The sequence below is a fragment of the Cervus canadensis genome, chromosome 6 (genome assembly GCF_019320065.1).
Source record: "Cervus canadensis isolate Bull #8, Minnesota chromosome 6, ASM1932006v1, whole genome shotgun sequence".
Classification (NCBI taxonomy): domain Eukaryota; kingdom Metazoa; phylum Chordata; class Mammalia; order Artiodactyla; family Cervidae; genus Cervus; species Cervus canadensis.
Window position 1 is genome coordinate 22,219,677 of NC_057391.1, and position 26,676 is coordinate 22,246,352.

At 39.0% G+C, this 26,676-nt stretch overlaps 1 gene segment (V, D, J or C); it reads left to right on the plus strand.

The window, feature by feature from the left end:
• LOC122444204 overlaps nucleotides 1-25,400 on the plus strand; it is a 118,220-nt gene extending 92,820 nt beyond the window's left edge. The window contains 1 exon segment of the V gene segment in view: nucleotides 24,877-25,400. Coding sequence covers nucleotides 24,877-25,400 — 524 coding nt within the window.
• The last annotated feature ends 1,276 nt before the right edge of the window (nucleotides 25,401-26,676 follow it).

Consider the following 26,676-nt stretch of genomic DNA (forward strand, 5'->3'; position numbering starts at 1 on the left):
CGCAGCACTGTTTATAATAGCCAGGACATGGAAGCAACCTAGATGCCCATCAGCAGATGAATGGATAAGGAAGCTGTGGTACATATACACCATGGAATATTACTTAGCCATTAAAAAGCATTCATTTGAATCAGTTTTAATGAGATGGATGAAACTGGAGCACATTATACAGAGTGAAGTAAGCCAGAAAGATAAAGACCATTACAGCATACTAACACATATATATGGAATTTAAAAAGATGGTAATGATAACCCTATATGCAAAACCTAAAAAGAGACACAGATGTACAAAACAGACTTTTGGACTCTGTGGGAGAAGGTGAGAGTGGGGTGTTTCTAAAGAACAGCATGTATATTATCTATAGTGAAACATATCACCAGTCCAGGTGGGATGCATGAGACAAGTGCTCGGGCCTGGTGCACTGGGAAGACCCAGAGTAATCGGGTGGAGAGGAAGGTGGGAGGGGGGATCAGGATAGGGAATACATGTAACTCCATGGCTGATTCATGTCAATGTATGACAAAACCCACTGAAATGTTTTGAAGTAATTAGCCTCCAACTAATAAAAATAAATGAAAAAAAAAATATAATAGCTGAGAAAAGAAGTAAGAGATAAAGAAGAAGGGGAAAGATATAGCCAAATGAATGTAGAATTCCAGAGAATAGCAAGGAAAAATAAGAAATCTTTCTTAAGTGAGCAATGGAAAGAAATAGCAGGGAACAATAGAATGGTAAAGATGATGGACCTCTTCAGAAAAAAATTAGAGATACCAAGGGAACATTTCATGCAATGATGGGAACAAAAAAGGATAGAAATGACAAGAATCTAAGAGAAGCAGAAGAGATTAAGAAGAGGTGGCAAGAATACCTAAACTGTAAAAAAAAGGTCTTAATGATCCAGATAAACATGATGGTCACTCACCTAGAGCCAGGCATCCTGGAGTGTGAAGTCTAGTGGGCCTTAGGAAGCATTACTGCAAACAAAGCTAGTGCAGATGATGGAATTCCAGCTAACCTTTTAAAATTCTAAATTATGATACTGTTAAAGTGCTGTACTCATTCTGCCAGCAAATTTTGAAAACTCAGCAATGGTCACAGGAGTAGAATAGGTCAGTTTTCATTCCGATACTAAAGAAAGGCAATACCAAAGAATGTTCAAACTATCGTACATTTGATCTCGTTTCATAGATTAGCAAGGTAATGTGCAAAATCCTTCAAGTAGGCTTAAGCAGTATGTGAACCGAGAAATTCCAAATGTGTAAGTTGGATTTAGAAAAGGCAGAGGAACCAGAAATCAAATTGCCGACATTCATTGGATCATAGAAAAAGCAAGGGAATTCCAGAAAAGCATCTACCTTTGCTTCACTGACTATACTAAAGCCTTTGAATATGTTGATCAAACAAACTGGAAAATTCTTAAATAGATAGTATACTAGTACACCTTACCTGCCTCATGTGAAACCTGCATGCAGGTCAGGAAGCAACAGTTAGAACTGGACATGGAACAACAAACCGGTTCAAAATTGGGAAAGGAGTACATCAAGGCTGTATATTGTCACTCTGCTGATTTAAATTGTATAGAGTACATCACGCATGTGAAATGCTGGGTTGGATGACTCACAAGTTGGAATTAAGATTGACAGGAGAAATACCAATAACCTCAAATATGCAGATAATACCACTCTAGTGGCAGAAAGAGAAGGGTAACTAAAGAACCTCTTGATGAGGGTGAAGGAGGACAGTGACAAATTGACTTAAAACTCAACATTCAAAAAACTAAGATCATGGCACCTGATCCCATCATTTCATGGCAAATAGATGGGGGAAAAGTGTAAGCAGTCACAGATTTTATTTTCTTGGGCTCCAAAATCACTGTGGAAGATGATTGCAGCCATGATATCAAAAGACGCTTGCTTCTTGGAAGGAAAGCTATGACAAACCTAGACAGCATATTAAAAAGCAGAGAGATCACTTTGCCAACAAAGGTCCATAGAGTTGAAGCTATGGTTTTCCAGTAGTCATGTATGGATATGAGAGTTGGACGCTAAAGAAGGCTGAGAACCGAAGAATCGAACCTTTCTAATTGCGGTGCTGCAGAAGACCTTTGAGAGTTTCTTTGACAACAAGGATATCAAACCAGTCAATTCTAAAGGAAATCAATCCTGAATATTCATCAAAAAGACTGATACTGAAGCTGACGCTCCAGTACTTTGGTCCCCTAGTGTGAAGAGCTGACTCATTGAAAAGACCCTGATTCTGGGAAAGATTGAGGGCAAGAGGAGAAGGGGGTGACAGGATGAGATGACTGGAAGGCATCATCCACACAATGGATGTGAGTTTGAGCAATCTCTTGGAGATAGAGAAGGACAGGGAAGTCTGCTGTGCTGCAGTCCATGGGGTCACATAGAGTCAGACATGACTGACTGAACAACAATAAGACTTCCACTGAGTATTTATGAATGTTTGTTAAATGAACAAAGCATGATTACCATTACATTTAGTCCCATGTCTTCAATAGAATTTTCCTCAATCCCAGACTGACTTGGATTTATTGTTTATTGTCCATTTGTTCACAATTTACTGTTCATTTTGTTCACAATAATAACCCCCCTGTTTATACTATTGGAGCCTTTTGTTTGGCATGCATTCCATAAAATTGGAAGATTGTTTTCAGAATAATTTAAACAATTGTTCAACACAATTGTTTCATTAAATTCATGAATAATGATTTGTCGGCTCATTCAGGATACAAGTAATTCTTGATGTCTACTGTGTACCAAACTCTCTTATAAACATTCAATTACATGGCCTTTGAACTAAATTTTAAATATAGGAAGGCTAAAGACAAATGAAAACTTAAAGAGATCAACAAATGAGAAGCATGTGACTGCAGTAAAGCAGTCAAAGATAATTAAAACACTTCATGGAGTGTTTAGGACCAAGAAAATACAGGTGAGTACAGAGGTATCACAAGTAAGATGTGTGTACTGTGTGCTGAGATGCTTCAGTTGTGTCTGACTCTGTAGCCCACCAGGCTCCTCTTTCCAGTGAATTTTCCAGGCAGAATATTGGAGTGGGTGCCATGGGCCCTTTTCCAGGGAGATCTTCCTGATCCAGGGATTGAACCTGGACATCTTAAATCTCCTGCCTTGGCAAGTGAGTTCTTTACCAATCATGCCACCTGGGGAGCCCATTTACCTGCAAACTTGAGAGGTTTTTCAAAATGTTGCTTGCTGACTTTTGGTCCAGATATAGATCTGTAGTTCTTCTTTTCAAGAAGGGGCTGGTCAGCTGAAAACAGTGTTTCTGGGAAAAGGGAAGGGAAATTTATTTTCCATTCATGTGCCCCCAAAAAGGAAAAATGACATGCTTTCATCTTCTTTAGACAACTTAAGCTTTATTATCCCTTGTTGAACGTGTGTGATCAAGGATTCAGTTTAGCCCGATAGCCTAAGCCCTTTCCAAGTACCTTCCTAACATGCTTTCCCATTTCCCTGCTCTGATTATCCCTTCCCTTTTCTATTCCTGATATCTTTTTTCCCTCCTCCAACTTTTTCTACCATTCACACCCACCTCCACTTTGTTTTCCTTCATTTCTGTCTATTCCTCTGCCTTAGCTTCCTTGCTACACAACATCCACAAGCATCGGCATAGGGAACATGAGGATTAAGGGCCACTGTTCAAGGAGGAGGTGAACACCATCTATGTCAATCAGTTAGTTTATTAAGAACAAATGCATGGAAAATGTCTACCTAGTTGGCAATAGATGCATGATTCCAAGAACTGTTAAAGAGCTGCTGCAAGTTCTAGGATGCGTAGCTTTTTGTCTCAAAGTTATTAATTCTTCCTGTCTCCCAGAGCACATCACTGCCTACTTTTGAATCTCCCATTAATTTTCTGGAATATGGATGGCAATTTTCATCATTTTACAACACAGAGCTTAGTACATTTTTTTTGGGATTAAGCGTTGTATTCCTCAAGCTTCATGGAGCATCAGCCAGTTTCTAAAGAAACAAAAGAAAGACCAATAACTGTGCAGACACATCATTGTGATTGGTGTTCCTTATCCAGAGCCAGACTTTAAACTTCATAGGTGATCTCACTGTGAGCTGGGGATCTGGGGATGCTTCACCATCTTTTGGGGACATGACTAAAACCGGGGAGGAAGACATAGATAAGGAACTGCTTGATGATTGGCTGAGAAAGTCCCGGCAACAACACAGCAGTATCTGCGCTGGTTGTAAGTTTTTACTGACAGTGGTTGCCTCTGTTCTCTGGAACCTCCTCAAGCCAAGGATCAGACACAAGTCTGAGCTCTGGGCCCATGGTCCTAGCTTGTCCTTGAAGTATGAGGCTGGTGACTGGAGTAACTGTGTTTCTGACCTAGGGTAATTGTTTTGTGTCCACAAGGGATGACTTGAGGGCAAAGTGCCACAAAGAGTCACTTACTCTCCACTCCCCTCCCTGTGCTGTATTCAGCATCACGGTGATGGAAATGAGACGTGATCTGTGGGTTTGCTAAAGAGGACCATCTTCTACACAACAGGTTAAATCATAGCCACGATACCAGAAGAGTCCTTAGCAGTAAGCAGGTTGTAAGAATTCTCTGGGCTTATTAAGCCAAGGACCCATGGAACAAAGCCTATGGAATCTCTGATTCTTGCCACATATCTTTGGTCTCTATAATTTTGTTGTTGTCCAGTTGCTAAGTTGTATCTAACTTTTTACGACCAAATGGACATCAGTATGCCAGGCTCCTCTGTCCTCTACTATCTCCTGGAGTATGCTCAAATTCATGTCCATTGAGATGGTGATGTTGTTTAACCATCTCATCCTCTGATGTCCCTTCTCCTTTTGCCTTCAGTCTTTCCCAGAATCAGGGTATTTTCCAATGAGTCAACTCTTCTCATCAGGTGGACAAAATATCGAAGCTTCAGTTTCAGCATCAGTCTCTCCAATGAATATTTAGGGTTTATTTCCTTTAGGATAACTGGTTTCATTTCCTTGCAGTCCAATAATGAACATCAACAATATTTTTACAGGACATAAGTAGAAACACTGGAGTAGGGGTTAGGGCCAGACAGTTACAGGAGGCTTATGCCTTTGGTCCATAGAATTACACTGACTTGTGCTCTGGAGTTAATTTGATTTCTTAACCCCCCAGGGACTGTGATTGTTGCTAAGACCACTCAGCCCAGCTCCATGGATTGTTCTGAAGGAAAGGATGTGAACCTGCCTTGTAACCACTCTACCATTGGTGGAAATGACATTGGTATCAACAAAATCCCAATCAGAGTCCACAGTATGTCATTCATGGCTTATGAGGCACAGTGAACAAAAGCCTGGCCTCTCTGACCATAGCTTCAGACAGAAAGTCCAGCACCTTGGTCCTGCCCCAGGTCACCCTGAGAGACACCACTGTGTACTACTGCGTCCTGAGAGGGGCACACTGGGACAGATGGGGCTGCACCTGAGCAGTATCTCTGGTGGGAAGAAGGGGGGACACAGTGGGGGAGCAGTCACAAGAGCAAATCTAGAGCCAACTAGAAGGAGAGTCAGAGAGCAGTAAGAGATGAGGAAAATGAAGGGAAGGAAACGGGGAGAAGATGCATAAAGAAAAGGACAAGGAAGAAGTGCTTCATTGATTGATGTGGCTGAGATGAATTATGGGTATACTAAGAATCCTAATTGCAACATAGAAATAAAGTGAGAAGCATTAGCAATTTTTCATGGTTCTTTCTCATGTCAATAAAACGTTCATTCCAGTGTGTTAGTCTTAACCTAAAAGTGAGAAAAATACAAATAATTCTCATTGTTTCAAAGACTTCTTTCATGCCCGACTCTTTGCCAACTCAAGAACTGTAGTCTTCCAGGCTTCTCTGTCCATGGGATTTTCTAGGCAAGAATACTGGAGTGGGTTACCATTTCCTTCTCCAGAAGATCTTCCCAATCCAGGGATCAAATCTGGCCTCCTTTGTCTCCTGAATTGTAGGCGGATTCTTTACCACTGTGCCACCTGGGAAGTGGTCCAATTTATTCTTTGTAATGTCTATGTAGTACTCTGAAATGTTCTATTATTCACTACTTTTCCATTAATAAATATTTGTTTCTATTACTGTGCTACCATAAAGAGTGTTGTCTTTATACAGCTTTGTAGATTGACTTTTGTATATGTGGATACATGTCTATTGTAATGGAATTTCTGAAACTGGAATGGCTGTTTGCAAAACAAGGTGCATTTAAAATTTTTTTGATAAAGTGACAACTTTCCATTCAAGTGGTATAAACAATCATACTTCAACCAACAGGGAGTGGAAAGGTGCAGTTTGTATCTTCTAAAAATTGAGAATTATCAGCCATTTTCATTTTAGCAATCCAAATGTACTTTATCTATAGCATTTTACTGATCCCTAGTGCTTTGGAGCAATTTTTTTCTCTGTGTATTGGCACTCTTTCATTCAACCTTGGTCACATGCTTATTCCTATCTTTTGACCATTTTTTTCCATTAGATTAGTTTTATTTTTATTTGCTAGAATTATTTTGATATCTTACTTGATAATTCAAATTTTATATTTGTTAGTATGTTTTATTCTAACATACTACCATTTAGTTTTTAAATGATGTTGTTTTAGTTCTCATACTGTCAAATCTATCAAAAACTTCTTTTTGGCTTTAAAATCACTGTCTTTTTAGAAAGCCCTAAATGTGTCTTTTAATCTTCATTACCATTTAGTGAGTTATTCTGAGACCTATGCCACCTATTAGAAAGCTAAGCCTCAAAGAGATTTTAAAAGTTGCCTATCATCAGTTTTAATATGTCTTAGTTCAGCTGTTACACTTATTTTTAAATCTGCTAATGTCAAGCTCCAAAATCTTGACATGTGTTGCTCAATGTGGCCTCGCTGGAAGCAATAGTAAGAAGAAAGCCCCCAAATAATGAATCAACTGGAAAGTCAGTGGAATGAATCACATACCCATCGCAGAAGGTGAAACATTTCAGGGCAAAATGTCAAGTGTTAGAATAAAAAGCGTATGTTGTGACTCAAGAAAAGCAATAATCCTTAATCTGTAAAGAAACATGCTCGTCCTCCAAATATCCAAATGGCAGTAGAACTATGTGTTACTGATTGTAGCAAGATTCTGAAACATCCTTAGCTCCTTATTAGTCACACATTTTCCCCAGGTGAAAAGATTTAGAGGAAATTAGAGCACAAGGCAGGAAAATAAGAGAGGTATTCTGGTCCTTGATGTGAGCAGCATCACTAACATAATATTCTTGGATCATCAAAAAGACAGAAATCTATCCTCCTGTGTAGGATATGTACCTAAATGTAAATTGCTGTGTTTATCATGCTTTGGAAATTGCTTTGATTCGTGAGTTAGAGATGAAGGAACAGATACTTGTACTGAAGTCTTGGAAAGTGCAATGAGAGGAGCTGTAGCACTTTCCAAATACCAGCATATCTCTCCAGTCACATATAGTAGGTGTTCAATAAATATTTATTGAGTAAAGACTGATGATACTAATAATTACTAGGGATGCAATAAAACATTGAAAGGGTGAGTTAGAGCTTCTATAAAAATAGAAGAGAGAGTCAACCTCACACAGATTTCATGATGAAGACAGGGTTATATTTGAAAAATACTTATTTATTCATAAACTCTTTAATCCATTCCTTTTATTTCCATCTCTTTTCCTTCCTCTCTCACTCTCTCTTTTCCTTCTTTCCTCTCTTTACTTCTTTTTCCTATCATTATTAGTGAAATAGGTCATGTGAAACTTTAGTTTATTCCAATACAAAATTCTTTCTTCCATTAAAATTCCCAGTATGTTGTGTTTCTCATAAAGTGGTTGGCACCAGATATTTTGAAAGATTAAAATTGTGTTTAACTAGAGTCCCCTGCAAAGAGGCAGGGAATTCTCCTGATTTTAGAAAAATGGATAAAAAAATAGTTATTTAGCTATCAACTGGTATTCTCATTCAATTCATCTTCCGAAACTATAAGCCAGCAAAGGTGTTAAAAGTCCATGTGGTATTTCAGCAAACCCACGCCCATAGGAAGCACAGTGCTTGCCAACCCAGAAGTGGTGAACAGATTTTAAAAAGCCTTTTTTGCTTTCTAATTTTTCATCTCTGTTCAGAAATAATCCTTACCAAAAAATAAATAAATAAATCAAGTGCCATTTTTATACCAAACGTGTCCTGCTTTAAAACATTCTACTGAATTTATTTTTAGAAATTATAGAATTAATGAGTACTGTTTAATAGAATTGTCATTAGTTCTATCACTAATTCTACCAATAGAGATTCACCATGAGTATATGATCTCACAAGAAAATTGATAGGAGTTAGTAACTTGGAGCTCCATTGGCTCACTGTGTCTTAATAGTTTTTTCCTATAGCTAATGCATTAATAAACTGAATCAGGAAAGATTGTTGGCAGTGCACACTGAGGATTCTAATGTTTCACAAATTCTACTTGTTTGCACATCTGAGGGACTCAATCTAAAGTTAGAAGAATATCTAATTTGTTCATTACACCAGAATTGCATAACACGGGCAACATACTAAGTGATGTCTAAATTAACAATAACAAGTGTAACACAATACAGAACATAGAGAAGAAAGTATCCTGGGCACAAAGAGAATGAGAAAACTTCATAAAATAATTCATTTTAGTAATTAGAACGAAAGTTTAGGAAACCACATTACCCATGTAATAAATACATGATAACTATGAAAGGTAAAGAAAAATTTTAAAAATAGAAGAAAACCTGAAATAAAGGAGAATGATATGACCAGATGGAGAGGGTGACAAAGTAAAATTTTGTGGTAAAATTAATACTGGAAAGGGATTACATTAAAAATTGGAAAACATTTCCATCCATGTGCCAAGGATAAAGGATTTATAAATAGCAGTCAGAGTGCAGATCTGAATGTAAGAATAATGCATGAAGTTAATAGAAAAAATTCAGAACTTGTTCATTACTTTGTGTTAGATACACATTTCTTAAACAGGACACAATAATCGCTAAGCATCAAAACTAATCTATATTCATATATGCATTCATGTTTTGTCACTTTCCTGTACAGGAGAGATGGGCACAACATTGTAAACCATCTACCCTTCATTAAAAAACTGATCTACATTAAAATTATTTCAAGAGTTAAAAGGATAACTAGAAAATCTATTAAAGGATAGCTAGTGGATATATTTACAACATTATTATCTTATCAAATGTAATATTGATTATCAAAAGTAATATATTACCAAACATTATCTATCACATATATCATCAAAGGGATCATTTTGATTTAAAAACATCTCTTTCAAATCAACAAGAAAACAAGCAAATTGATAGAAAAGACTAAAGTCTGAAGTAGGTTTTTGACAACAGCAGATATTCAGATAGTTAATAAACATGTCATTCATACAGGATACATAAGCTGACGTAGCTAATTTACACTGGCAGAAATCAGAATACTGTTATATGCGGGGCAATATCATAAAGAGAGCACTGTAGGGCTGGTAAAGCTCTGTTTCTTGATCTGAGTGCTGGTTAAAAGAGTGTTGGTTATGTGAAAATTTACCAGGCTGTACCTTTATATTACATTTTCCTATATGAATATAATACTCCAATAAAAACTAAAATGATACATGATGACCTCCTACTAATTATAAGGTAACAATGAACTAAAACTGAAATTTCAGGTGCTTTCATTCTAGTCTTCCTTTTCTGCTCCTGAAATATTTAAGTAAGAACAGATTTGTGAAACAAGCATGACTTCTGACCAGGGGTAAGCCTTCTCTTAATAGACCATAGATGAGAAATGTGTTATTGGTCTTTTTCATCTCTCTGGGATACAAATGTGACTTTTGACCTTTGGTATGTAGCATCAGGACTCCCCTGGTGGCTCAGCGGTAAGAATCCGCCTGCAATGCAGGAGCCGCAGGAGTCTCAGGTTCGATCCCTGGGTCGGGAAGATCCCCAGGAAAGGGCATGGCAACCCACTCAGTATTCCTGCCTGGAGAATCCCATGGACAGAGGAGCCTGGCAGGCTACAATCCACAGGGTCAGAAAGAGTCCATAGAGTCGCTTCATGACTGAAGTGACTTAGCACACATGCACTCATGTATTAGCAAGGTACCAACCCATTGATGGGGTCGCAAAGAGTCGGACACGACTGAGCGACTGAACTGAACTGAACTGAACCGAACCCATTGACATTTGGCATTATTAGGAAAAGTAGATAAGTTTAGTGAATAGGAAAGGGTGATAAATCGCTCAGGATGCTTACATCTTACTGATTAGAAGAGTTCAAACTGATCTCAAGCTATGAAAGTCTGGGGAAGTTATGCATTTTTGTCTAGAAACATTTCTGAAAAACAGAACATAGAAATTCTGGTAAGGATGAAGAAGTAAATCTACTTGTAGGCAATGAACAGTACCTGCCATAGCCTTTCACCTAAACATTAAGGTGAAAGTGTAGGTCCCTCAGTAGTGTCCAGCTCTTCGAGACCCCACGGGCTATACAGTTCATCGAATTCTCCGGGTCAGAATACTGAAATGGGTAGCCTTTCCCTTCTCCAGAAGATTTTCCCAACCCAGGTTTCGAACTCAGGTCTCCCGCATTACAGGAGGATTCTTTACCAGCTGAGCCACAAGGGAAGCCCAAGAACAGTGAAGTGGGTAGTCCTTCCCTTCCCCAGCGGATCTTCCCGACCCAGGAATTGAACCGGGGTCTCCTGCATTGCAGGTGGATTTTTTGCCAACTGAGCTACCAGGGAAGCATTTAAGGGCTCTTGAAACACTGTGGCATTCTGTGCAGTCAATGAGATTTGTTAGCTAACAACTTTATCCTTAACATTATCTCAGAATCTAGTGCGTGGTTCCCATTTGCTGTAAAAACAGAAAAAGGAGTTCATCTTATCTTTGGATTCCAAAGGCTGCTGAAATGGAAGAGAGAGGGGAACATTTATAAAGGAGTTTGGAATGATTATCTTTACACTCCATGTTAGTTAAGGAAGCAATAGCCTCTGTGAAAATTCCTTCCACATGGCCTTAACTAAAAACTGACCATTTATAATACCTTTCTCTCTCTTGAAGTTGCTCCTAATTCTTTCTCATCTAAAACACTTCCAATTTAGTGATGGGAAAAGCATTATCTTCATAACCACATCCGTGCAAAAATAGACTCTTGTCTTTGCTCTCAGTCTTAAACAGAGCCCTCCATCCTGGACACTCCAGGAAGGAGAGCTTTCCATTCAGAACTGTACTTATAAGAAGAGTGAATTTGACTACTTCCCATGGTATCAGCAATACCCTGGCAAAGGCTCTGCATTATTGATAGCCATCCATTTGGTTGTGAATAAAAAGGAAGATTAACAGTTTTCCTCAATACAGTGCCGAATAGCTCTCATGGCACATCACAGCTTCCCAGCCTGGAGACGCAGCACCTACTTCTGCAGCAAGTGCCGAGTGCTCCCCGGGCACCTGCAGCCTGGACCCAGATCTGCAGCCCAGGATCCAGCCACACCCTGTTGCATAGATTAAATACACACGCGCACACACACAATTTGTTTGTGCATAAAAAGACTTAATATATTTAAGAAAGTTGAAATTATACAGAATTTATTCTTTTATCAGTAGTGAAATTGACTTAGAAAATCAATAGCAAAAAGATATCTTTAGAAACTCCCAAATATTTGGAATTTAGGCATTAAGTTTTAACGTAACCTATAGGTTAAAGAAATAATTACTTGGCTGTTAGAAAGTATTTGGAAAGAAAACACAGTGAGAACATATATATATATACATATTATGAGATACAGGTAATATCTCATAATATAATATCTCATAATAGATTCTGGTAAAGAATCTGCCTGCAATGCGGGAGACCTGGGTTCAATCCCTGGATTGGGAAGATCCCCTGGAGAAGGGAAAGGCTACCCGCTCCAGTACTCTGTCCTCGAGAATTCCATGAACTGTATAGGCCATGGGGTCTCAAAGAGTCACACACGATTAAGCTACTTCCACTTTCAATTTCATAGGTAATATTTTACATAGGAAGAGTTCATCTTTTTAAATACTTATATTTCTAAAGGAAAATTCTGCAAAACAATAATCTAAGCTTTCAACAAAAAAGATAGAAGAACAAATTACAACTAATATAAACTGAAATAAGAAAATAATAAAAATGTCAAGTTGGTAAAACAGAAGGAAAATGATAGAAATACCCATGAGATACAAAGTTAAGTTTGCTAAAATGATTAATAAACTATATATTCCTAGACAGAATTAGCATGGTAAAAAAAGAGAAAATACAAATTAGAAATACAAAGAATGAAAAAGTAAAATATTGTCCAGATGTTACAGTGTTAAAAAGATAGAGTCCCTCTGCTGTCTACCTGAAACTATCACAGCATTGTGAATTGGCTATACTCCAATACAAGGTAAAAAGCTCAATAAAAATGAATAAAAAGGGAAAATAAAAAATTATTAAGAAGATAATGTTACTGACTCATCCCAAGTGGGGATGTGGGAAAGTGGAGAAATTTGAATTTTTGGCAAGGGTGCAATGACAATTCAATGCAGTAATGTTAGTCATATGAACAAATGATTTAGGGACAATTGGATATTCCTAGGCAAATTAGTGAATCTTGGCCTAAATCTCACACCTTATACAAAAATTTGAGGAGAATCTCAAAATGGACTGTATATCCAAGTGTATAATCTAAAACTCTAAATCTTTTTGAAAAAAAAAAAATCTTCAGGACCAAGTGTGAGACAAAATGATTTTTGTCATGACGTTAAAGCACAATCAATAAAAAATAAAATATTTCATCAAAAGTAAAAATGCTTGCTCTGTGAAAGATACTATTAAGAACATGTAAAGGACAAACCACAAAATGGCAGGAAATACTTTCACAATGTATTTTCATCAAAGGATGGTGTTCAGAAAACAATGAACTGTCTAATCTCAGTAGGAAGAAAACAAGTAGTCCAATTGGAAAATGGTTCACCCAAACGTATCATGGAAGAGCTATGTGTTAGGGAAATAAGCATATAAACAGATGCTCAACATCATTAACCACCAAGGAAATGCAAATTAAAGCCACAATGAGATACCATTCCACATCTTGCTTAATGGCTAAGATGAAAATTACTCATGATAACCAAGTTCTGGCAATGGTGTAGAGAGGCTGGACCACTCACACATTGCTGGTGAGTAAATGGTGCAGTCATTCTGAAAGACAGTTTAGCAGTTCCACGTAAACTTAAATTTTCACTCACCGTAGAACTCAGCAATCACACTGTTTTATGGGCATTTGAGTTTCTTACTTAGTAATTTCCAGGTATATGAAGCTGATCAATTATCTGGTCCTGTGCTCATTTTGCAGATTTCCAAATAACCCACCAGTTTAATATCATATGTTCAGATGGTAAAGAATCTGCACACAATGCAGGAGAGCTGTGTCTGATTCCTGGGTCAGGAAGATACCCTGGAGAAGGGAATGGCTACCATTCCAGTATTCTTGCCTGGATAATTCCATGGGCAGAGGTCCTGCTCATCTTTGGAGAATGAGGACCCATTAGAAATTGTAAAGATCAAATTTTGTATTAAGAATTACAAGGCAATGTACAATTTTTCCCTGAGTTACTTCTAGTTTTCTCATCCACCCTTTTCTGCCACATACTTTAGATGTACATCAGCCACTTTAAAATAAAACTATTTATACTGATATTAAGCTCTTTCCTTAATCTGAATCTTTGCAGATGCTGTCCTCTTTGGTCAGAATGGTTTTTCCCAAGTACTTGTTCAAAACACATATATGTACTCAACCTTTACAACTCAGTTCAAGCAACATTATTTCTTATGTGAAATCTTAGAGGATAATATTGCTATCTTTTAATTATAAATATTCTTGGATCTTGTCCTCTCTTAAGATGGTTTGACAGGAATATTTGCTACTGAAGGCCATCTTATATTTATATTCATTCAAACTGTTTCCTACAAGGCATGAAGAGATTCCGTTTAGACCACAAACCAAAGCATGGTCAGATTCCCTTCTTTTCATTTAGCAAATATCTCCCTCACAGCACAAGACCCAGAGATAGGCTACAGCAAATACGATGGTGTGAGTTGGGAAAGCGCGGCCTTCTCCAGGGGGTGACTGTTCTGTGTTGGTTTACATCCTGCTGTGTAAACTGCGGCAGGGCTCCTGATCTGCATGAAGACCAGGGAACTTTTAAAGCATCCCCAAGTGCTGCTCTAGACCCCTTGCTCTTTTAGGGTGGAGGTGGAGCCTTTAGCAACATAGCATTGCTCGATTTGTCTTCATTTGGGGGTCCAAATCCAACATGCTTGAAAAGGAGAAGTTATCCCAATGATGTGCATTTCAAAGAACTTTGAACTCATGATGTTTTCCTTTTCCATTACATCCTAAACCTGCTTCTCTTTCTGTTTCTATATATAAAATAATTCAGATTCAGATTTACTTTTGACTTTAAAGAAGTTTTGAGATTTCTACTGTTTGTATAATTTCATGGCAACACTTCAAAGATATTAAGGATCCTATAGTGGGTTGGAGGGCGGGTCCTGAAAGATACATTTACATCCTAACCCACAGAAATTGTGAATGTGAACTTATTTAACAAAGAACCTTTCCAAATGGAATTAAGCAAAGGATATCAAAATCCAATCATACAGGATTATATTGGTGGGGCCTCAATCTAGTGACAAGTGTCCTTTTAAGAGACACACAGATGAGAAGGCATCGTGAGGTCTTTTTGATGGAGGAGGAGGCTGGAGGTGTACAGTCACTAGCAAAGGAGCACCTGGAGTCACCAGAAGCCAGAAGAGGTAAGGAATCAGTCTCTCCTAGACCATCTGGAAGGAGTATATTCCTGCTGACACCTTGTTGTCAGACTTCTGCCCTCCAGGTTGCAGGGAACTGATTCTTGTTTTCTGGAGCCATCAAATTTGTGATAATTTGTTATGGGAGAACTAGGGCTGTTCTGCCCGTAGTCCGAGTCCCTGGTCGAGAAAGAAGACTCCTCGAAACAATGCAACTTGCAATAGGGGAATTTATTACTGACTCGAGCCAGGGCCTCCCGCCCTCACCAAGGGTGTGAGGACGAAAAGGCCCCGAGCCCCAGTTCTCTCGGGTATTTATTAGGTCAAAAAAGCAGCAGGTAGTTGGTGCAAGCAGATTGGTTACACTGCGGGTAATTGGTGCAAGCAGATTGGTTACACAGTTGCAAGGTAATTTTTGTTGGCCCAATCCTTCGTGGGCTTTCAGCTTTCCCCTGATAGGTTCCCTTTTTCTTGCTAGGCATATGTTGATTGGCTGGCTCCAGGTGGCCTGATAATTATGTTACCCTGGGAAACCAGGCCTACTCCTAATCTAGGCTGCCTGTCATGGCGTTAGCCGTGACAGCCTCACAGGGCTACTGGGGCTAACACAGTTTTCAAAAGGTAGCATTTCTAAATAGCTACAAGCAACTCCTGACTGTTTACATTCATGGAAGGGCACTTTTAAATTGCTGTTTGGGACATTTGCATTCAAATTCTCACATATGCAAACATATATATTTATTTATCATTTAGCAAATGTTAGAGTAACCACTGTTTACCAGGTATTACTGGATCAGCAATTTTTGATCCAGTCACAGAGCGGCAACATCTGCAAACACAGACTTTCCATGGGGAAGATGGGTAGATAATAAGGTAGTAAGTCTGACTGGCTGTCTCAAATTGTAGTCACTCCTTTCTATTTGCTTTCCAAAAGGCAGTATAGACCAGGTTTCTATAGGTCTGGAAGAAGCTGATACAAGGCAAACCCTTTCAGGAGTAGGCAGATGCAGCAACAGTTTCTGAAGAGGAAGAAAAGGGAGATGCTACTGTTAGCACTAGGGTTGATCTTATGGATGCAAATATCACATGAGTTTGGGGTTTCCCTGATTGCTCCCAGAAAATTCAGCACAGAGGAATCTTATCTGCAGGCAACTGTAGGTGTGGGATTTTCTGAATGAGAGCAGGATGTTGAGAAAAGCATAAAAACTAAAATGTGGGAGATAGAGGGAGTTGGGGAGAGAGACATGGAAAGAAGGAGAAAATACACAAGAAGAATGAGAGACCATGACAGCTGAGAGAATAAACATCTAATCAGACTTTCTCTGTTACTTCTCACTGCTTTTCTGAACAGCAATGAGTAAACAACAGCTAAAACATTTTCCTGAATTCTTGCTTCTGCAAGAAGGAGAGAACTTCACCACAAACTGCAATTCCTCAAGCACATTTCACAGTTTACAGTGGTATCAGCAGAGGCCTGGGGGAAGTCCTGTCCTCTTGATGATATTAGCTGAGGGTGGAGAAGTGAAGATGGAGCAGAGATGGACAGATCGATGTGGAGAGTCCAGACAGCACAGCTTCCTGCACCTCGCGGCTGCCCAGCTCTCAGATGTAGGAACCTACTTCAAGGCAAGGGGACAGTGCTCTGGAAGCACCTGCTGTCTGTCCCCAAACCTCACTGTGGGCTCCAGGGTCGCTCCTCCTCATCTCTCCTCAGAGCAGGGGCCAGAGAAAGCTGAAGTCATGATGTCTATGAAGAAATTGAAGTTTTAATTAAAAAACTCACCAGACTCAGTGTCACTGAAGAATTTTGTCAAACATTGAATTGTACACAATTTCTTTCAGAAAATAGAAAGAAAATAATTCTTCACTCATTTTATGAGGCTAATATTACCCTGATACCTAAATCAGACAAAGACCATAAAGAACCAAAAACTACATGGAAATATCTTTTATCTAGAAGATAGACACAAATTTATTAAAATATTTTAGCAAGTAAAATTCATTGATATATAAAATGAATAATATACCGAGCACAAATGTAATTTCTTTCAAGGGTGCAAGGCACTTTAATATTGAAAATCAATGGATGGAATTCACCGTATGAACAGGATAGAAAAGAAAAATCATATCATCATATTAACCTAGTCAGAAAAAAAGGATTTGCAAAAATTCAGTAGTCAGTTATGGTGGAAACTCTGAGCAACACAAGAATAGTGGGGAATCTCCTCAATACCTACTGGTACTCTTACTAGTAAAAGACTATGATATTCTCCAAGAAAGAGAACAAAACCAGAGTGTCCTTTCTCGTTACTCTTTCCATACAGTGCTAGATGTTGGAGTCAGTGCAATAAAGAAAGTAGATGTAACAATCTTATAGAGTTGAAAGAAAAAGTGAAACTGCCACTATTTGCTGGTAACATGATTATCTATGTAGAAAATCCGAAGAATATACCCGTAAAATTATATTAAGGAAATCCAAATTAAAATTACAAAGAGAAACCACTTCACATCTATCATAAGGGCCAAAATTAAAATTACTGACAATACCAAGTTCTGGCAAGGAAGCAGAGAAATTGGATCACTCATACATTGCTGGTGGGTGAATGGCCCAGTCATTCTAGAAAACAATCTGAGAGTTTCACATAAACTTAAATATTCACTTACTGAACAACCCAGCAAACACACTCCTGGGTATTTATGCTTGAGAAATGAAAACTTTATGTTCACCAAAAAATATGTACATTAGTACCGGAAATTAACCAGTGATCTTCACTGAATGAACAGATAAATATCCTGTAGTGCATTCACACAATGAAATACTATTTATACATCTTTCTCAACTTCAATAGGGTTATTTTGCAATAAATCATTTTAAGTTGAAACAATAGTAAGTCAAAAGTTCATTTAATATGGGAAGGAAATCTAAAAAAGAGTGTAGATAAATGTAACATGTGTAACTGATTCTCTTTGCTGCACTGCAGAAAGCGACATTGTAAAGAAACTATACTTCAATAAAAATAGATTAAAATTAAAAAAAAAGAAAGCCCACCTAATATATTTAACCTAGCTTCCCTTGAAAGTGAAAGTCACTCAGTCGTGTCTGATTCTCTGTGACCCCATGGACTGTCCATGGTATTGTCCAGGCGAGACTACTGGAGTGGGTAGCCTTTCCCTTCTCCAGGGCATCTTCCCAATCCAGGGATCGGACACAGATCTCCTGCATTGCAGGCGGATTCTTTACCAGCTGAGCCACAAGTGAAACCCCAGAATACTGGAATGGGTAGCCTATCCCTTCTCCAGAGGAACTTCCCAAACCAGGAATCAAATCAGGGTCTCCTGCATTGCAGCAAATTCTTTACCAATTCACCTATCAGGGAAGCAGTAGCTTCCCTTAAATGTGGCCAACACTTACATTAGCTTACAGTTGGAAAAAATTGTCTCACACAGTCTATTTTATACTAAAATGATGAAAATCTTATGAATGTGTTGAGGACTGTACTGAAAGTGAAAATCAAAATGGTTATACAGGTATGAAATGGCTAAATGTGTCGGTTGTTTACACTCATGATTTTAAGGCTGGCCAGGAGCTCAGCTCACTGCTGCTGCCCAGAGTCACCAGGAAATATCATACTGCATATTGCTAACCCAGGAAAAGATAAAATTTCAGTATTCCAAGTATGGTTTCTACTGAATGCATACCACTTTTTCACTACTGTAAAGTCAAAAATCCTAATTAAGTTGGGGACCGTCTGTAGTGATTAAAAGGAAAAGGTTATTGATATATGCAGTAGTCTAGATGGATCTCAGGATGTTATGCTGAGTAAAACAAAATCAATCTCAGAGGCTACATGGTGTATGGTTACACTTACTGGATTATTATGATTGCATACATAGTGTGATTCTACTTACACAACATTCTCAACAGGACAAAATACAGAGATGAAAGGAGATCAGTAGTGACCTGGATTGTAAAGAATTGCAGGCCTTGGGAGGGTGTGCAAAGAGAGTTTCTTTAGAGAGATGGAAAAAGTCTATGTTGTGATTTTAATGGTGATAACAGGAAACTATACATGTGATAAAGTTTCACAGAGTTATGCATCAAAACCAAAGAGTACATATAAAACTGAGGTACCAGATCATGATCTGTATTTTCATAAAATTTTAGCAATATCAATTTCCTGGTATGTATATGTAACTATTATATTAGCATATATATTTTAGAATATCAAGCTGCTCCCCAGGCTGTTGTGGGCCTTTGTGGTCTCTTCTGCCTAGTTATAAATAATTGGAAACCAGAACATCAGCAGTTTTCAAGGGTTGCAGCGGTGGGGATGGTTGGCAAAGCAACATAAAGTTCTTTAGGGTGATAGAATGGTTCTGTATATTAATTTTAGTGGTGGTAATAAGAATTTACAAGTGTGATCAATTTCACAACTATGCATAAAAAGGTGGGTAAAAAATGTGATAAACATAATATACTGATACATATAATATGTGTATTATCTTGTTATGTTCCCCAGGGTGCTCTGAGCATTTATGGTCTCCCCTGCTTCCTTGTGAATAATTAGAAACCAGGACATCAGCTGCCTGTCACTCAGAGTTCAAATGGGACAGAAGAATAGATGGTTCAACCTCATATAAACTCTCCTCCCTGCATCACTCATTAATGAGTTCTTTTGACCTTAAATTCTAAGAACTGGCACTGTTTTGGAGACTGTCTATACTTCCTTTTCTACTTGTTTGTTTGCTTTTGGTTCTTTTAAATTAATTCATCTATTAAAATGATTAAACCAAGTGATCAAGCCTGGTTCCGAAGCTCTATCTCCTCCTTCGGAGATCACGAATCCGACATCGTTCACCGTAAGCTGTCACTGGGAAGCCCCGGAAGGCTCTAAGGGAGATTCTCAAGGCCGGAAGCTGGCCTTCCCAGCTTCTACAGCTGCCGGCACTCTAAGGGTCACGTCCCCTGCCTCCATCTTCAAAGCCAGCAGGGCAGCCTCTTCAAATCTCTCTGCCCCAACTCTCCTGCCCGGCTGGGTGGTGAGGGCCTGTGGTCCCTGGAGGAGCCGGCTCCTTGCAGGACTGGAGAAGGGCCGGAGTGGGGGACAGTTATGAGGCATGGGGCCAGGACTTTGGTACTTCATTTGGTTTCTCCAAAGGAACCTACTGTGTGAGGATTAGCAGAGGGGAGAGGGATGGGGGGTGGCCTGCCACTCACAGATGGCACTGTGGGAGTGAGGAGAGAGTTCACTGCACTTCCTCAGGCAAGTGTCTTGTTGGCTTTGAATGGCTTCTAGAGTAGAATAAATATTTATCCAAAAGAACAGAAATCAGGATCTGGAAGTGCTCTCTCTCTCTGCACTCCTGTGTTCACTGCAGCCTGATTCACGGCAGCCAAGATGTGCAATTATTAATAACTTAGATCTCTATGAATGGATTAAAAAAATGAGTTTCATCCATACAATGCAATATTCAAGCCTTACAAGAAAAAAGGAAATGCTGACATATGTGAGAGTATAGTGTCCTGCTAAATGAAATAAGCCAGTCATAAGGACAGATAACTGCTTGATTCCAATTATAAGAGGTGTCTGAAATAGTCAAACTCTAAGAACCGAAGGGTGGAAAGTAGAGGATGAGGGAGCAGTGAGTAGGGAGTTACTAATCGACAGGCAAAATGTCTCAGTTGAATAAATTCTAAACTCAAAATGGACTAAAGATCAGATACTATAAAATCCCAGAGGAAAACACAGGCAGAACACTTTGACATAAATCACAGCAGTATCTTATCTCCTAGAATAATCAAAATGAAAACAAAAATAAAGGTTTTTTGCACAGCAAAGGAAACCATAAATAAAGCCAAAAGACAACTCACAAAAAAAAAAAAATGATGAAACCAAGTGGAAGATTGAGAAATACATACTTCATGCTCTTGCACAGTACATAAAACTTCAGTCATCAAGTTCTGTGGTATTGACATATACTAAGTGTTTGAACAGGACTGGAAAAGGTCAGTTTTCATTCCAGTCCCAAGAATGGCAATACCAAATATTGTTCTAATTATTATGCATTTGCACTCATTTCACATGCTAGTAAGATTATGCTTAAAATCTTTTAAGCTAGGTTTCAGCAGTGTGTGAACCAAGAACTTCCAGATGTACAAACTGGGTTTCCAGGAGGCAGAGGAACCAGAGATCAAATTGCCAACATTCATGGGATCATGGAGAAAGCAAAGGAATTCCAGAATAACATCTACTTCTGCTTCATTGACTACACTAAAAACTTTGTGTGGATAACAACAAACTGGAAAATTCTTAAGGAGATGGAAATACCAACCCACCTTACTTGTCTCCTGATCTGTATGCAGATCAAGAAGCAACAGTTAGAACTGGACATGGAACCTACTGGTTCCAAATTGGGAAAGGAGTACATCAAGGCTGTATTGCCAGTCCTCCTATTTAACTTACATGCAGAGTATAACATGTGAAATGCTGGGCTGGATGAATCACAAGCTGGAATCAAGATTGCTGGGAGAAATATAAAAAACCTCAGATATACAGATGATACCACTCTAATGGGAGAAAGTGAAGAGGAACTTAAGGGCCTCTTGATGAGTGTGAAAGAGGAGAGTGAAAAAACTGGCTTGAAACTCAACATTCAATAATCTGAGATCATGGCATCTGGTCCCATTCCTTTATGGCAAATAGAAGGGGAAAAAGTAGAAGTAGTGACAGATTTAATTTTCGTGGGCTCCAAAATCCCTATGGATGGTGAATGAAGCCATGAAATTAAAAGATGCTTGCTCCTTGGAAGAGAAGATATGACAAACCTGCAGGTGGGCTAAGTCGCTTCAGTCGTGTCCAGCTCTGCATCCCTGTGAACCATAGCCCTCCAGGCTCCTCTGTTCATGAGATTTCCCAGGCAACAATATTGGAGTAGGATGCCATGCCCTCCTCCAGGCGATCTTCCTGACCCAGGGATCGAACCCACATCTCTTATGTCTCCTGCATTTGCAGGCAGGTTCTTAAACACCAGTGCCTCCTGAGAAGCTTAAGATGGCTTATTAAAAAGCAGACACACTTTGCCAACAAAGGTCTGTATACTCAAAGCTATGGTTTTTCCAATTGTCGTGTGTGGTGTGAGAATTGGACCATAAATAAGGCTGAATGCTGAAGAATTGATGCTTTTCAGTTGCGGTGCTGGAGAAAGCTCTTGAGAGACACTTGGACTGCAAGGAGGACAAACCAGTAAGTCCTAATAGAAATCAATCATGAATATTCACTGGAAGGACTGATGCTGAAGCTGAAGCTCCAATACTTGGACCACCTGATATGAAGAGCCGACTCTTGGGGAAAACCCTGATTCTGGGAAAGATTGAAGGCAAAAGGAGAAAGGAGCAGCAGAGGATGAGGTGATTGGATAGCACCATTGACTCAATGGACATGAATTAGAGCAACTTTGGGAGATACTGAAGTACAGTGTAGCCTGGGGTGCTGCAGTCCATGGGGTCACAAAGTTTGGACACGACTTAGTGACTGAACAAAAACAAAAAAGTGTTTAAAACCTGTAAATACCAAGTGTTGTAGGAGAACATTACAGCATTATGTCACAGAAAGATCTGGCATACTTATCTTGAATTCATTTTACAAAGAGAAAAATAATGAGCCACTAACAAGTGAGACTGAACACTTTGGACCACTGACATAGAAAATGTGACGTCAGGACAATTCCAGGACACATGGTCTAATAAATGCAATTCTGCTTGTGGAAGGGACAGGACTGAGTATCCTGGTCTTCCTCAAAGTCTAATAAATAAGACTCAATTTCAAATTTCAAAAGAATATTGTATTCCTATGTAATTTCATTCAAAATTTAAAACTGAATAGACTCTGAAAGTCAGATGGACTGATTATTTTTTGTCATTTCATGGTGAAGTAATTTTATTTATTGAAAAACCTAAATAGAGTCACAAAACTCAATACAAAGACAGAGATACATTAATGATTTTGAATAAAATTTCCATTCACCAAGAAGCCTAAGATCTGCAAGTTTTTATTTTACTTATTTATTTTTTTTTACTATGAGTATTTGTGACTTTTATTTTTTTTTTCATTTATTTTTATTAGTTGGAGGCTAATTACTTTACAATATTGTAGTGGTTTTTGTCATACATTGACATGAATCAGCCATGGATTTACATGTATTCCCCATCCTGATCCCCTCTCCCGCCTCCCTCTATACCCGATCCCTCTGGGTCTTCCCAGTGCACTTGTCTCATGCACCCAACCTGGGCTGGTGATCTGTTTCACCATAGATAATATACATGTCTCGATGCTGTTCTCTCGGAACATCCCACCCTCACCTTCTCCCACAGAGTCCAAAAGTCTGTTCTGTACATCTGTGTCTCTTTTTCTGTTTTGCATATAGGGTTATCATTACCATCTTTCTAAATCCCATATATATGTGTTAGTATACTGTAATGGTCTTTATCTTTCTGGCTTACTTCACTCTGTATAATGGGCTCCAGTTTTATCCTTCTCATTAGAACTGATTCAAATGAATTCTTTTGAATGGCTGAGTAATATTCCATGGTGTATATGTACCACAGCTTCCTTATCCATTCATCTGCTGATGGGCATCTAGGTTGCTTCCATGTCCTGTCTATTATAAACAGTGCTTCAATGAACATTGGGGTGCACGTGTCTCTTTCAGATATGGTTTCCTCAGTGTGTATGCCCAGAAGTGGGATTGCTGGGTCATATGGCAGTTCTATTTCCAGTTTTTTAAGAAATCTCCACACTGTTCTCCATAGCGGCTGTACTAGTTTGCATTCCCACCAACAGTGTAAGAGGGTTCCCTTTTCTCCACACCCTCTCCAGCATTTATTGCTTGTAGACTTTTGGATAGCAGCCATCCTGACTGGCGTGTAATGGTACCTCATTGTGCTTTTGATTTGCATTTCTCTGATAATGAGTGATGTTGAGCATCTTTTCATGTGTTTGTTAGCCATCTGTACGCCTTCTTTCAAGAAATGTCTGTTTAGTTCTTTGGCCCATTTTTTGATTGGGTCATTTATTTTTCTGGAATTGAGCTACAGGAGTTGCTCGTATATTTTTGAGATTAATCCTTTGTCTGTTGCTTCATTTGCTATTATTTTCTCCCAACCTGAGGGCTGTCTTTTCACCTTGCTTATAGCTTCCTTTGTTGTGCAAAAGCTTTTAAGTTTCATTAGGTCCCATTTGTTTATTTTTGCTTTTATATCCAATATTCTGGGAGGTGGGTCATAGAGGATCTGCAAGTTTTTAAAAGAGTTATTAGATTCTGGATGGAGAAAAGTATAGACTAAATAAATGACTTGTTAGTAGATTATAGAAAGTTTCATAGGCTATAGTAAATTATATCTTAAACAGGATGGCAAAACTATTTTGCTAAATAATTATTAATGTACATGAACTTGTCTAATATTCAGTTCTCCTCAGCTCAAATTTTAATACTGATTGCTTTTTTCATGACTTCTTTCAGGATCTGCCTAATTTAATGACCAGGGAAAGACAAGCAAAGTAAAGGTCTGTGGTGAGCCAGACTTTTTCCCATGCATGCACAGACCATGTGGTCTATGAACATGACAAACCCCACTTCCTGTCGGGGGGAGTCACACAGGTACCAGGCAGTATGTATATGTGCTGCCAGGCACTCAAAGACACTGAACTCTCAGCTTGAGGCAGAACTCAGCACATCTGTGCAGAGGAATCCATGCCTCATGCCGCTCTCCAGTCTGCTCTGGGTGTTCCTGGCCTTCACCTTCTCTGGTAGGGATGCTTCCAAACGCGGGTGTGAGTAGTCAGGGTGAAAGGACCACACACAGGCACGTGGTGCTTCACAGGACTTGGGGAAGAAAGGAAAGATGGAGAAAAGGAAGAATCTTATGATTTCAATTTTTTGTCTTTGGATCCTAAATAACTCCTAGATTATTTTATTCACTGCTTCATCTTTGTTTTCCGATTTTTTTCCCACAGGATCTGGTGTGGCCCAGAAAGTTACTCAAGACCAGCCAGATGTATCCAGCCAAGTGGGGCAGTCAGTCACCCTGAACTGTCGGTATGAAACAAGTTGGATCTCTTACTACCTTTATTGGTACAAGCAACTTCCCAGTGGACAGATGACTTACGTTATTCGTCAAGGTTCGGAAGTCACAAATGCAAGGAAAGACCGCTACTCTGTAAACTTTAAGAAAGCAGATAAATCCTTCAACCTCACCATTTCAGCCTTACAACTGGAAGACTCTGCAAAGTACTTCTGTGCTCTCTCTGAACTCACAGTGCTTGAAGTAATAGGAAAAGCTGTACAAAAACCCCAGAGCTTAGTAAGAGAGAGCCCCCCTTTTGCAAGACCCCAGCTGAAGGGCACACCCACAGGCCCCAGACAAGAAATGATAGTCCTGTGGTTATTTAAGTTGTGGTCTGGATCAGAAGATCTAGTTCTAGTTAAAGGCACCTTCTATGTTATTTGGAAACAGGTGTCCAGAGTAACTTTCTACTAATATATCCTCTTGAATTTTTTGCTTTAAATCAACTGTACAGAACATGTGTAAAGTTGTCTAAATTTGAAAACTTGCCCCATAATACTTTAAACTGGCAGTTTTACTTCATCACAAACCTGGGTCTAGTTGTGTGGAATCACCATCAAAACCATTTCCTTAGTCACTCCCTCTTAGACTTTGTGTCAGGGCACAATCAGAAAAGCAGACCATGGGTGATGTAGAATAAGAGATTAGTTCTAGGGATTAAAACTCAGGTAATGGCTAGAGCTGGTGGATGAGTCTGTACAAAGCTGTTATCTTCATATCTGTTGTTGAGCCTGAATTCACTTTAAGTCAGCTTAGAGTAACATTGATGCTTTCGAACTGTGGTGTTGGAGAAGACTCTTGAGAGTTCCTTGGACTGCAAGGAGATTCAACCAGTTCATCCTAAAGGAAATCAGTCCTGAATATTCATTGGAAAGACTGATGCTGAAGCTGAAATTCCAATACTTTGGCCACATGGTGCGAAGAACTGACTCATTGGAAAAGACCCTGATGCTGGGAAAGATTGAAGGTGGGAGGAGAAGGGGACGAAAGAGGATGAGATAGTTGGATAGCATCACTGACTCAATGGATATGAGTTTGAGTAAGCTCCAGGAGTTGGTGATGAACAGGAAAGCCTGGCATACTGCAGTCCATGGGGTCGCAAAGAGTCAGACACAACTGAGCAAGTGAACTGAACAAAACTGAACTGAGGTTAACATTTGTAAAGCAAAGTCTGATGGGGACAAAAGCATGGACAAACTTGGACAAACAAAGTCATACTTGAACTATGAGAACAACTGGAACCCACAAAGACTTGTCTGTCCCTCACCTCCTTCAGTCTCACAATAGTGGGTGACTTTGGAGAGAAGTGGGTATCATTTGCCATCTTGCTACATGCATACTTGGCCCAAGACAAAGAAGATGAGGAGGACATTTAACGGGAAGTGGAGGAGTTGTGAGTCAACAATAAGTTGAGCTAGTTCAGCAGCAGCAATGTGTAGAAAAAGCATTTGCCAAAATCCAATAGTCAGCCATGGTGAAAACTCTAAGAAACACAGGAATAATGGGGAAGTTCCTCAACAGCTCTTAGCATGTTTACTGGTAAAATATTATACTTTTTCCTAAGGAAGGGAACAAAGGGAGAATATCCACTTTAATCACTCTCCTTCAGCACAGTGCTGGACGGTGTAGCCAGTGCAGTAAAGAAAATAAATATATAAACAATCTTTTAAGCCAGAAAGGCAGTCAAATT